The sequence below is a fragment of the Prosopis cineraria genome, unplaced genomic scaffold (genome assembly GCF_029017545.1).
Source record: "Prosopis cineraria cultivar Desert tree isolate PC_DT_omini unplaced genomic scaffold, ASM2901754v1 PC1, whole genome shotgun sequence".
Lineage (NCBI taxonomy): Eukaryota > Viridiplantae > Streptophyta > Magnoliopsida > Fabales > Fabaceae > Prosopis > Prosopis cineraria.
Window position 1 is genome coordinate 56778671 of NW_026555332.1, and position 12856 is coordinate 56791526.

The 12856-nt window shown below is 38.3% G+C and overlaps 3 protein-coding genes across 5 annotated transcripts; all 3 read left to right on the plus strand.

Moving 5' to 3' along the window:
* Window positions 1–272: 272 nt before the first annotated feature.
* On the plus strand, window positions 273–7170 carry LOC129315875 (protein phosphatase 2C 32). 2 transcript variants are annotated; one of them, XM_054960006.1, is made up of 5 exons: window positions 278–759; window positions 875–3317; window positions 4070–4183; window positions 5355–5619; window positions 6837–7170. In XM_054960006.1, the coding sequence occupies exons 2-5, from the start codon at window positions 1104–1106 to the stop codon at window positions 6950–6952; spliced, it is 2709 nt and encodes a 902-aa protein (XP_054815981.1). In that variant the 5' UTR covers window positions 278–759; window positions 875–1103; the 3' UTR covers window positions 6953–7170. The 2 variants fall into 2 exon arrangements, 1 of the variants encoding a protein (XP_054815981.1); XR_008594628.1 differs by lacking the exon at window positions 6837–7170 and having other exon boundaries at window positions 273–3317; window positions 4070–4255; window positions 5355–5490.
* Window positions 7171–8294: 1124 nt separating this feature from the next.
* Window positions 8295–9406, plus strand: LOC129315897 (germin-like protein subfamily 2 member 4). The gene is made up of 2 exons (XM_054960053.1): window positions 8295–8524; window positions 8623–9406. Exons 1-2 carry the CDS (start codon window positions 8404–8406, stop codon window positions 9168–9170), a joined length of 669 nt encoding a protein of 222 aa, XP_054816028.1. The 5' UTR covers window positions 8295–8403; the 3' UTR covers window positions 9171–9406.
* Window positions 9407–10064: 658 nt separating this feature from the next.
* Window positions 10065–12844, plus strand: LOC129315884 (protein COP1 SUPPRESSOR 2). 2 transcript variants are annotated; one of them, XM_054960019.1, is made up of 6 exons: window positions 10065–10342; window positions 10488–10703; window positions 11128–11251; window positions 11459–11532; window positions 11859–12016; window positions 12174–12844. In XM_054960019.1, the coding sequence occupies exons 1-6, from the start codon at window positions 10212–10214 to the stop codon at window positions 12335–12337; spliced, it is 867 nt and encodes a 288-aa protein (XP_054815994.1). In that variant the 5' UTR covers window positions 10065–10211; the 3' UTR covers window positions 12338–12844. The 2 variants fall into 2 exon arrangements, with proteins under 2 accessions (XP_054815994.1, XP_054816004.1); XM_054960029.1 differs by having other exon boundaries at window positions 10263–10402.
* Window positions 12845–12856: the final 12 nt, after the last annotated feature.

Here is a 12856-nt window from a genome sequence, read left to right on the forward strand (position 1 = left end):
GTGGGGGCGATCCACACAGCCTCCCGATTCAATTTCGTCGATGGGAATGAAGATGGGGTAGTTCTAATTTATTGACTTCAACAGAACCAACACAGCTCCAATCATTCGCTGGAAAAATCATGTAAAGTTGTAAATAAAGAAGGAAAAAGGAGCGATCTCTCTCTCTCTCTCTCTCTCTCTCTCTCTCTCTCACACACACACAACAGTCTCAGTCTCTACTTTTCAACATGATTTTTTTTTAATTATAAAGTTTTTACCCTCCCAGGCCATTTGAAAACCCCGAGAAAGAGACTCTCCTTGATGAACTAAACTTTGATTCTTCATCGTCTGACCAAATCTCTAGTTTTTTATATTGGCAACCAAAACCCCACATTTTTCGTTTTTCTTCTCTTGTCTTATTTATTTGTTCTCTTCATTAGTCAAACACACACTCATCACTAGTCCATTTCGCCCCTCTTCCCAATTTGTCATAGAAATTTTTTCTTGGTCTCCTCTCTTATCCCCGCTCATCACTCAGTGCTTTGTGGATTTCGAAACCGCTGGCCATGCCTGAGTGATTCTTCGTTATGGGCCGAATCGTTTGGGGTTTGGCTGCCTATGTTTATAGGTCAGATTCCGCGAAGAAGAAAACGTAAATCCTAAAATGGGTTTCTGTCTTTGTCTTTGATGTGCTCCATTCACTGTCTTTGGCTCTTTTAGATCTGTTTGTGGGAGCGCTCGATCCACCGCTTTATCTGTGTGTTAATCAGTACCCACGAGGTCAGATCATAACGTTTTTACAAATTGTAGTTTTTGCTTTGTGCATTTATAGCGGGAAAAATATTAATTCGGGGCATTATTTCACTGTGATTCACAAATCACAACCACTGCGCAGAGCGTGGTGGCTTCTTTTATTTAGTTTATCTGGAAACACTATATGGGTTGCACCGCTTCCAGCCGGGGAATATGACGATGATGCATGGTCACTTGAGCAATCATGGGTTGGTTGAGGTATTGATGAGGTTTTGGCAGGGCTGGCTTCCTTGTTTATATCTATATTTGTTGATGGTGCTCAGTTACAGAAACCATTTTTCAGCATATCAGAATCAGGGGCATATGCAATAATGGGTAACGGCACTTCACGTGTTGTTGGCTGTTTAGTGCCATTTAACGGCAAAAATGGAGTTGATTTGGAGTTCCTAGAGCCATTGGACGAAGGATTAGGCCATTCTTTCTGTTATGTGAGGCCATCTATTTTTGAATCTCCTGCCATTACGCCATCAAACTCTGAGAGGTTTACTGTTGATTCGAGTACCCTTGATTCTGAAACATTCAGTGGATCGTTTAGGCATGACGGTATAGAAGATCCCTCTGGCATACACAAGCCAGCCAAGTGCTTCCCAGAAACCACATTCAAAACGATTTCAGGGGCTTCAGTCAGTGCCAATGTCTCAACCGCAAGAACGGGTAACCAGAGTGCATTATTTGCTAGTGATATCCTAGAGCCAGCTGCATCATTTGAAGGAACCTCTTCATTTGCTGCAATACCTTTGCAACCTGTTCCCCGCGGTTCTGGAACTTCAAATGGTTTCATGTCTGGACCTCTTGAGAGAGGTTTTGCTTCAGGTCCATTGGATAGGGGTGGTGGTGGTTTCATGTCTGGACCAATAGAGAAGGGGGTCATGTCAGGTCCTCTTGATTCTACTGACAAATCCAACTTTTCTGCACCGCTTGCACGAGGCGGTCATAGGCCACGTCTCCAACAGCTCATGAGAAGTGTGAGTGGACCGATGAAAAACACTTTTTCTCGGACCTTCTCCAAGCATTCTAGCAGCAGCAGCTGGATGCAGCGGCTGTTCTTTCACCCGGTGACCCAATTGGCTTGGCATTCCAAAGATGCAAAGTTTCGACAAGAAGTCTCAAGAAACTGTGTTGAAGTTGGGCCATCTGAAGGGGAGTATAAGCATTCACACAATTTACAGTGGGCTCATGGCAAGGCCGGTGAAGATAGGGTCCATGTAGTACTTTCTGAAGAACAAGGGTGGTTGTTTATAGGGATATATGATGGTTTTAGTGGACCAGATGCTCCTGATTTTTTGATGAACCATCTTTATAAATTTGTAGACAAAGAACTGGAGGGGTTGCTTTGGGATTATGAAGTTAATTCTGTAGATGCGCTTCAACCTGAAGTCCCTAAAACTGGAAATGCTGCAGTTGCTGCCGAGTACAGCCGGGAGGAACTGTCAGTTAATCATACTAGTTCAAATCAAGATACTTTGTGTTGTTTGGAAGCTTCTTCTGGTCCAGAAAATGACGAAGGGCAAACATCTTGCACTGAGATAGTTGAGGAAAATGTTGCATTTGAGGTAAATATTGAAAAGCAATTACCTAATTCTGGAAGTCCCAGTAACTCAGATGCTGTTCTTCCTTCTGTTCCTCTTGGACAGTTAAGCGGTCAAAGTAGAAAAAGTTTGCGGCTTTATGAGCTACTTCAGATGGAATCTTGGAATGAACGTGATTCCTTGTCAGTCTCAGAACAAGGCAAGGTTTCTTATGTTCCTATGGAATCAACGCAGGCAGGGTGGATGAGGTCTCGTTCGGCTAATGCCAAAGAAGGTAGTTCTAGACATCTGGATGAAGCTCCCACCACATCAGGAGAAAATGGAGGGATTGAGTCTGAATCAGTTAATCAAGAGCCTGTAACTGCATTTACTGTTGTGGAACAAAGACAGAATACCAGAAAGTCATTTCTTGGTACCAAAATTAAAAAAATGTACAGGAAGCAGAAATCTCTGCGTAAGAAGCTTTTTCCTTGGAGTTATGATTGGCATAGGGAGGAAACTGGTGTTGATGAGAAAATATTAGAAGTCTCGGGACCCATTAGAAAATGCAAATCTGGAGTAGTTGATCATGATGCAGTTTTAAGAGCAATGGCTCGAGCTCTTGACAGAACTGAAGAGGCATACATAGAAATGGTGGAGAATAATCTAGAAAAAAATCCAGAGCTTGCTTTAATGGGATCATGTGTTTTAGTGATGCTGATGAAAGATCAAGATGTTTATGTGATGAACCTCGGAGATAGTCGTGTAATTTTGGCTCAAGAAAGGCCGAATGATCGTCATCCTAATTCAAGTTTTGTTAAGGATGATGTGAGGCATAGAAATCGATCTAGGGAGTCATTAGTACGGATGGAGCTGGATAGAATCTCAGAGGAGTCCCCAATTCACAATCAAAACAGTCATGTTCACAAGATGAACAAAAATAGGGAGATAGCGATTTGCAGATTAAAAATGAGAGCTGTTCAGCTTTCCACTGACCACAGCACAAGTGTTGAAGAGGTGTGTTTTGCCTTCTTTTTTTTTCTTTTTCCAAGGATTGATTAATATGTAAATAATTTGTGATTTCTATTTATATCCATTTTTAAAAGGGATAGCATGAGTTATGGTTGAATATTCTAGTTTTGTGTTTTCATAAACTAAGTGACATGAAATATTAATAATGTGTACTGTTGACATGCCTTCATACCTTCATGCCTGGTAGTATATTCTCTCTGTTGATGTATGATAATATATAGATTCAACACATTAGATATGACAATTCTTATGTTCGTTCTGATATTTTTTTTTCCTCATGTTATCTTGCACTATAAGGTGCATAGGTGCCAATAATGAGTAAAGTCAACAATATTATGTCATTTCACTGTTGCTTTGGTACATTTCTACGTTGATTCCATTTACGTGCTGTGGTAGTTGTTCTCTCTCTGTTTTTTTTTTTTTTTTGGCCAAAGTGGTAGTTGTTCTCAAACGCTGGGATTCTCAACAGGTTTTCAACAAATTTTGAAATTGTATATGGTTCCATAATTTTTAGGTCTAGTTTCAGTATTTGGTATTGCACAAGATTTGTTGACCATTTTAAACAAGAATTTCTCTTACATGCAATGGAGCCTTATACAAAATTCAGATAAAATTTTATTAAATGTATTTTGAACCTGTGGCTTTTATGTTAAAAAGAAAATTTGATTATGTTTTTGTTACATTGTAACATGTGAGATATTTATAAAATATTTTCTAATTCTACCTGACCTCTGCAGGAAATTTTCAGAATAAGGGCAGAACACCCTGATGATAATCAATCCATTTTTAATGATAGAGTGAAAGGACAATTAAAAGTCACCAGAGCATTTGGTGCTGGATTCCTGAAGAGGGTCAGTTGATCTACTGACTTTGAGCTAATCTGAAATTTAGTTTGCTGCTGTCCTTTTGTCTGTAGTTTTTAGGTAGGGACTTAGTTTGCTTCCATTATTGGTACTATTTCATTTTTAGATATGAAAAGAGTAAGGATAATGGTAAGTGTTGACTAATCTGAGCGTCTATAATAGAATTTCAGACTTAAAATACATCTTTTTTCATTATGTAGAGACCGCTCAATGAATGAAATAAAATACTTAATTAAAAGTTTTGCTTTCCTTTGAATTATTTGAGAGTTATTTAACTTGAGTTATGAGGTTGCGAATACGAGTGATATTTTTTTTAGGAAAGAATAAGAAAAAAAGTATTTAATTTAAATCAGAGTCTAAATGATTTGATGATTTTATGAATCTATTTGACATCATAATTCTATATGTAGACATAATTTCGAATTTTCTCAAGCCGTATGAGGAGAAAACTTCTTATACGTTTCTAAAAGTCTCTCTCTGCATATGTGTCCCAACTATTTCATACAAAGAAAAATTTAAACAGGATTTTTGAAAGCTCGAAAGGATAAATTGGCAATTATAGCTTCCTTTGGTTTTCCTCCATGTCCTCTTGATAGCGTGGTTCTTTCGCAAGAATGAATCTTGGTAGGTGACGGCTTTCTTTTGTTGGCAGTCCAGCCACTCTCTTAACTCATTCACATATTCAACCCCCTTCACTTATGAAAAAATTATGCGGATTTCCACTTCTGAATTTATGAAAAATAAGAGAAAAACACAATCGTTGGTCTTTATAGTTTCATCGAGTTTTGCTTTTAGTCAATATAGGTTTTGTTCAGTGTTTTCAATTTTTATAGTTTCAGTAAGATTGGGTGACATTTGTTTTTTAGGTCCTTAATAATGTTAAATTATAGGAATCATATAGAGACTAAAAGCAAAACTCAATAAAATTATAGGGACCAATGATTGTGGTCCCCAAAAATAGATGTAAGGGATATATAACCTTCTTGCTTTTTTCAAAGTTTCTTTTTTCTTTTCTTTTTCTTTTTTTTTCTTTTTGACAAACATAACCAGCCATTGATAAATAAAAATTAGAAACCAGAACCATGGAAGCTAAGTATGTTGTTTTATGGGCTATTCTGATTGGTTTCATCCCCTTGCTGATTTCATTAGTATGGTTTAGGCATCTTTTAATGAAGTTCTACTGGAGAGGTTCCGAGTTGATTATGTGGGCACTGCTCCTTACCTAAGTTGCACTCCTTCTATTCTGCATCACCGACTTTCTTCTAGTGATCGGTTCTTGGTACTCTCGTCTGACGGACTTTACCAATACTTCAGCAATGAAGAGGTAGTTGCCCACATTACCTGGTTCATGGAAAATGTGCCTGAAGGTGATCCTGCACAATACCTGATTGCAGAGCTTCTCTTCCGTGCTGCTAAAAAGAATGGTCAGTTACCTCTCCCTTTTGTGCTCCTCTAGTACCAGTATGGTTGTGGATAATTTTGAAGTGGAATATATGTTATTTTAGACTGGAGAAGAAATGGGCAAATTAGTAGGATTAAGGCTGTGTTGTGGTGAGTCTAGCTTCTCTGCAGACCGTTGTCTGTAAATCACCTGCAAATTAAACTAAAAACCTCCTATTTACATTTAAGTTTGACATTAGACTTTCAGTTTCTGACACACACACACACACACACACACACACACAAAGATAGATACATAAATAGATCTGAGTGATCTGTTCAGCTGAGCAGTCTATCTAGTGTTGTGGAAGCATTGGTGGTAGCAGTAAAGGAGTTAAGTATGCTATCAGAATCATTTTGTGTCACTATGCCATGATGAATGCGCTATAAGCAGCTGCGTAGCAACTGCAAATGATCCAAGCTGGTGTGACTCCTGCGGTTTTTTTTTTTTCAAAGAGATCTTTGGTTGTGCACGTCCCCTTCCTGGCTGCCTTTTTTATGTTTTTCTTCAAATACAAGCATCTCTTTCAACAGAGTTAATTTATATTTAATCTGTTGGCCCTCTAGTATTGATGATCATATCTCCTTGAGAAGAAAACCGCCTTGTAGATAGCGTCAGATGATAGTGGTATCGGCATGTGAAAGTTTTGGTGTGTAGATATTTACCCAGTCTGTCAGAGAGTTGTTTTCTTTGAGGTGTGGAAATCCTTCAAATGCTTCTGAGAAGAGATGATCACTGTCACCATCTGTTAGAAATCATGAAAATAAAATCTTAGGCCAAAGTATATTTTTGGATCTCTAACTTCATTCTTTATATGAAGTTTCAATTTGATTTTTTAATTTTATGAAATATATTTTCAATGCTTTAACTATTAGTTTTAAATTATTATTTTTTGTGTTAATTTTTATTATTTTTAAAAAAATTAAATTAGGTATGTCAATATTTGAAAATGTTTTGTCAATATTTAAAAATTCAACTGAAATTGTTTTTGTGATGAAACTAAAGGTGTTAGGATTAAAGGACTGAAAAACACTTTATAAAATTAAAGAATTAAAATGAAAATTTATTTAAAACTAAAGGATTAAACATATATTTTAGCTTAAAATTTTAGCACTGGACAGACTTTTTTCTTTTATTTTCATTTTTTCATATGATTATTATGGATGGGATTTTTGATTTAATTTTCTGTTGCCCTTGTAGGAATGGATTTTTATGAATTGCTTGACATTCCTCACGGAGATCGACGTAAATATCATGACGACGTTTCTGTTATGGTGGTTTCTCTGGAGGGAAGGATTTGGAGATCATCTGGATGATTCTTTTCTTTTTCCCCCTTTATATGCTTTATATTTAAATTTTGGCTAGGTGCCTTCATATTTGCACGTTCCCTTGATAATTATAACAATTTTGAGGAAGGAGTAACATGATTTCAGAAATCATCATTAGCCATCGATTATTACGTACAGAGCATAGTTCGCTGTAGTGATTCAAGTCATTCAGGAATTGAAGTTTGGGTGCAGAATTTAGTATTGCTTTTAGCTCAATGAAATTAATTTTATCCGCGCTGGTCATTCGGGAATTGAAATAATTTCTTGTCATTATTTTTCTGTAATAAAAGATGTGTATTCCATGCGTCGGGCGAGGGCTTAACTTTGAAAGATGCTTAAAAAAATAAAAATCGAAATATATAAAATAATGAAGAAGGAACTCATCCCGTCGCGGGGAAAATGGTGAAGTTCGAAAGCCACAGTGAAACTGAAGCGGCGGTAGAGGTGTCGCATCGCCTTCTTAAGTTCCAGTTCTTTCTCGAAAGTCTGTCGCTGGCATTTGGTTTTCATTAGCCTGTCTTTTCTTTTTAACCGCTCTTTTTCTTCTCTGTTTTTTGTCCTTCACCGACGCTACGTGCCAACCAGAAAGAAATGATAGAAAATTTATTTATTTTTAATAAGACATGATATAATATTCCATTAAAGGAGCCAAACACTTTAATTTACGTGCGTAGACATACATGGATTCTTTTCAACATCCCCCACATCTTTATAACAAATTTGAGGCTGATCAAACGGATAAAAATACCTTCAATATCATATGCTTATTTGGCAAGATTGTAGGTACAAAAGTAGACCCTTCTATACTTAAAATTTAAAGACGCCAGATTAATGTTGTTGGAGCAGCTCGTTGCATGCTTGATAAATCTTTGAAGGAACGTTGGCTCATATTAATTTTAGTAATCAAGTTGATGGCCTCAACACAATATTGTGAAAATATTAATTCTCTAAAGATCTAGATTATAGCAAAAATCATATCCCTGTGCAATTCCAATAATTCCATTAATTGACAAATAAAATTTATGAAACACCCTATGATTGGATAAAACTTGTCAGCTTATCACCTTACATCACTTACCAAACTCCCACACCTGCACTGGATTCTCATCGAATCAACGACCGCGTGCCCCTTCCAACTAACAAAGCAACACGTAGGAGTCCCATGAAGTATTATTCACCTTAACCAGCAAATAATGATGCTTAAAAAGAATGCCAGCGATTCCTTCCCTGCATTGCTTTAAATTAAAGCCTCGAGGACTTTGCTTCTGCTTTAGCGTCACATTACTCTCCACATCTCCCTCCCCTTTCCAAACAAACCCCCCCCCCTCTCTCCCTCTGTGCCTATATAGAACAAAACCCCCAACTTTTCCCCACCATCAACACTACTTTCCTCTCTTCTCTTTACCATTCATCATTCCCATCATCGTTTCAACTCAACCATGTCGCCAGCATGTATCTTTGCTCTCCTCTTCATCTTCATCTTCATCAATTCCCTCTCCTTCACCTTGGCTTCTGATCCCGACACGCTTCAAGACCTTTGCGTCGCTCTTCCCTCTTCCGGTACGCACTAATTAATCTCCCTGCCTCGCCGGCCTTGACTTATATTATGGTACTTTAATTTCACTGTGCGTATGAATGTGTAATGTGTGCATGATCAGGAGTGAAGGTGAATGGATTCGCGTGCAAGAACGAGGCAAACGTGACGGCAGATGATTTCTTCTTCGCCGGGATAGCGAAGCCCGGTGTGATAAACAACACGGTGGGTTCGTTGGTGACTGGAGCGAATGTGGAGAAAATCCCAGGGCTTAACACTTTGGGCGTGTCTTTCTCCAGAATAGACTACAGGCCTGGGGGGCTTAACCCACCTCACACACACCCTCGAGCCACGGAGATGGTGTTCGTCTTGGAGGGAGAATTGGGGGTGGGATTTGTGACCACGTCCAACAAGTTCATTTCCAAGAACATCAAGCAAGGCGAGGTCTTCGTCTTCCCCAAGGGTCTGCTTCACTTCCAGAAGAACAACGGAGATAAGCCTGCTTCAGTAATTTCTGCTTTCAATAGCCAGCTACCTGGTACCTTGTCCGTCGCTGCGGCTCTCTTCACCGCCACACCGGGTGTGCCTGATAATGTCCTCGCTCAAACCTTCCAGATTGGTACTAAAGAGGTCGACAAAATCAAATCCAAGCTTGCTCCCAAGAAGACTTGATTAATTACAACGGGGCATGGTCTTGTAAAATTTTCCCTTTTCTCTTTACGCTATTAATTCTTGAAGGGTTTTGGTTGTGATGTTGCGTCTTGCCAAACGACATGATATTTGTTCAGTATCCAATAATTGTAATAGTTTATAAGGACACTTTTACCAATTAAACTGCGTGGAGTGTACGTGCCTTGTAATAATCATATAGCGCTTGAAAAGTGCAAATCTTTCGTCTTTTGTTTGCACACTCTAGCCCTCCAGCTCTTGGATTATTTCTCTCTTGCCCTCTTTTCTTTTTTCACGTGAAGGTGAACACCGGACAACAGTATGCGAGAAAGGAATAGGAACCAAACTTCCGGGAGATCAAAATCCGTTCTGGTCTCGTTAGATCGTGCCGCTAATTATAATCAAGTCAGTCGGTATGATAAGATGGGGACATCCTACACATCAAATCCGAAAATAAATGACTGTCTCTTTGATTATAAGTCAATGAGTAATAGTATATGATGGGATTTTTTCCATTATTACTCCTATATTGATGATTAATATACCGAATCTTTGGATCATTTAACATGACAATAATAATATTTTAAAATCTTGCTCGTGTTTAACTCAGGTTATGACTGGCTGGCGGAGAAAAAGTTAATATCCATCAAGGAAAAGTGATTTGAATATCTTTCGTAAGTAACGAGAACGAGACTTTTTTTTTTTGGTTTATGATGCGTGGAAAGATAATAATTATTATTTTTTCTATTGCGAATCAGATCTGTTGAATTGTAATTTGCAATTGTGTAAATGTTTATTTTCTTTAAAATTATACTTTTTTTTATATGCGTAAATGTTTATTTTTAGGCCAAAAGAAAAAAGAACTGTCCCAAAAGCGTGAATGTGTAATCGACTCGCGTGAAGTGAATTCGGTTCGTCCTCAAGTTTTCTTTCTACCCAAAAAAAAAAAAAAAGCGTGTGGGAGACGACATCTTTCAAACTGTGTCGAGGGCCGCCACGCATGCTGATTGATTGAGTTAGCTGCTTAGACCCGGAGCCCGAAGGATGGAAGAGGCGAAATACAAGCAACAGCGAAAGAAGAACTATAGAAAGAGAAGTGCTTCAATCGAAGAGACGGAGGATAAAGAAGGAGAGCAACCTAAAAGAGAAGAATCCGATGATGAACGAGAAAGAAGGTTCTGCAGTTTGTTCTATTCGATTCTTCTTTCTATAAGTTATGAAGAACTATAAATTTGGTATCAGGATTTTTAATTTCAAATTTCTATTAAGATTCCATATATTGATTCAATTATCCTGAGATAAATGACAATGACTATATAGAATGGCATTGGAAGAGATCAAACTGCTCCAGAAGCAGAGGGAAAGGAAATCTGGGATTCCTGCGAACCCTAGTTTACCAATGCAGAGTGGAACCGGCGCCGGTTTAGCTGTGAAAGCCGCCGACAAGAACGACGGAGACGGTGGCGATAAGGACGAGCTTGTTCTTCAGGACACTTTTGCTCAAGAGACTGCTGTCATGGTTGAAGACCCCAATATGTATGAACGTTTATATAAATATTTCTCCCCTCATCTCATCCATATACTGTCCACGCTTACAGTGGATAGACCCTACATCAGTTTGAATTTTGATGATCTTGTTCCCTTAGTGATGAAGTTCTGCCTAGTTTTTTAGGTTTGCACGGCTTTTATATCTTGTTCCCTCCTTCTTATGGTCTCATCTAGCCTCATGTTCAGTCTGTTATTTTGTTTGTTTTGTTTGGTATATTATGGGTTTCTTTTTTTGGTTGGTTAAGTAGTTTTCCCCTATGAGTTTCTAATTCCTTCCAATGATTTAGGGATTTCTTTTTTGTCTTTTTCCCTTTTCTCTTTTTGTTTGTAGTTATAAATATTCTTTTGTATGCCCCGAACTTGTCAATTGTTATTGATAATTGGTGAACTCATCATGTTACTTCTTGAATAGGGTCAATTATGTCGAACAAGAATTGGCAAAGAAGAGGGGCAGGAAAATTGACAAACCAGATCAAGTTGAGAGTGAATTGAAACGTGCTGAAGATGAACTATATAAAATCCCTGAGCATCTGAAAGTGAGTGGTTGGCTTTTCTAATAACATGTCACCGTCATTCCATTTTATTGTTCTTACTACTGACTGTTCTAGGTTAAACTTTACATGAATGACTTGTCTCCTAGTCATTATATGATATTCTGGTTCCATCTTATACTTTTCATAATTGATATGCATTTCCTTCCAGGAGGTTCTTTAATTTTCTTTTATGATAACATGTTCTGTCAGGTGAAAAGGCGAAACTCAGAAGAAAGTTCTACTCAGTGGACTACTGGTATTGCTGAGGTGCAGCTTCCAATCGAGTATGATTTATCCAGACCCAATGGAATATTGTGTAATTTGGATTATTTGTTAAGGAAGTGTATACTGTGGCAATTGCTGGACAATTTCCTTTCAATTCAAACACTAGCTTGAAGAGTGATCCATGTGGGTGATAATTGGATATGTAGGTTTAATATAATTTTGTTGTTGAGGAGTAACGTTCGGATATTAAAGATGTAGGGTATGCTTTTGTCTGAAATTAGTTTTCTCATCATCTTTTTGGGGGTTTTGTTTTTATATCCCTATTATTGCTTGTCTCTCATGTGCTGCCAGCGGCAGGTCTCATTGTTTCATTTTATGTTTGCAGATACAAGTTAAGAAACATTGAAGAAACAGAGGCCGCCAAAAAGCTTATACAGGAAAAGAGGCTCATGGGTCGGGCAAAATCAGAGTTCAGCATTCCTTCGAGTTACAGTGCTGATTATTTCCAGCGGGGCAGGGATTATGCTGAGAAACTTAGAAGAGGTTACACTCTTTCATCAAGTAATTTTGTACGAAATGTGTTTGTTTGTTATTAGGTTGCACTGTGAACCATGATTTTACTGCAAATATATTTGTTTTGCTTTTACTCTCTCACTTCTTAAATTATTTTAGCTACTGACAACAAATGAATAACTTGCAGAACATCCGGAGCTGTACAAAGATAGAAGCTCACAGGATGATGGTGCTGGATCCAAGCAAAACAATGCAAGTGCTGACACAGCAGGGCAGAGGCAAGCTGCAACTGATGAATTCATGCTAGAGCGATTCCGGAAGCGAGAACGCCACCGGGTAATGCGGAGATGACATCCATGTGAAATAGTGTGGCATATTGCCTGGAACAAGGTCCCAATAAAGTTAGCAGTTCACTCCAACCGGTGTTGAATAACATGACATCTGTGCTTTGCGTCACTTCCTGACTTCCTGGTTATTCAACACTATTTAATATTGTATTGCTGCCAACGTATCAACTCCCTAGCTCTCCATTCTTTTTTCATCCACGGACTGCATGATGTGGCTGTTTCCAGGTGGCGTATGCTGTGAGGCAATAATATGTCTGACGGCTGGTCGTTGATCACATTCTGTATGTAAGATATATATGCTACATAGACGATTTTGGCGAAAAATGGTAGGTGGTGACGGTGCTAAATGGTTATTTCATTTTGGTCCCAAAAAAAAGTTGGTCAGTGGTCACGTTGTTAGTTTATATCTTTATCCTTTTATTTTGACAAGTATTGGGCAATCTCAGTGAATTGCATTCGAGTTTGGAAAAGTTGAATTTCCCTCATGAAAGGACCATATTCCTGGCTTCAATCTCGCGCCACT

Excerpts from the sequence above, each read along its gene's own strand:
- LOC129315884 (XM_054960019.1), top strand. The coding sequence starts at position 10,212 with ATGGAAGAGGCGAAATACAAGCAACAGCGAAAGAAGAACTATAGAAAG. Across the intron at positions 10,343-10,487 it reads GATGATGAACGAGAAAGAAG|AATGGCATTGGAAGAGATCA; the intron begins GTTCTGCAGTTT and ends ATGACTATATAG. Across the intron at positions 12,017-12,173 it reads TGCTGAGAAACTTAGAAGAG|AACATCCGGAGCTGTACAAA; the intron begins GTTACACTCTTT and ends AATAACTTGCAG.
- LOC129315897 (XM_054960053.1), top strand. The coding sequence starts at position 8,404 with ATGTCGCCAGCATGTATCTTTGCTCTCCTCTTCATCTTCATCTTCATC. Across the intron at positions 8,525-8,622 it reads CGTCGCTCTTCCCTCTTCCG|GAGTGAAGGTGAATGGATTC; the intron begins GTACGCACTAAT and ends GTGCATGATCAG.
- LOC129315875 (XM_054960006.1), top strand. The coding sequence starts at position 1,104 with ATGGGTAACGGCACTTCACGTGTTGTTGGCTGTTTAGTGCCATTTAAC. Across the intron at positions 3,318-4,069 it reads ACAGCACAAGTGTTGAAGAG|GAAATTTTCAGAATAAGGGC; the intron begins GTGTGTTTTGCC and ends TGACCTCTGCAG. Across the intron at positions 4,184-5,354 it reads GTGCTGGATTCCTGAAGAGG|GCATCTTTTAATGAAGTTCT; the intron begins GTCAGTTGATCT and ends AGTATGGTTTAG.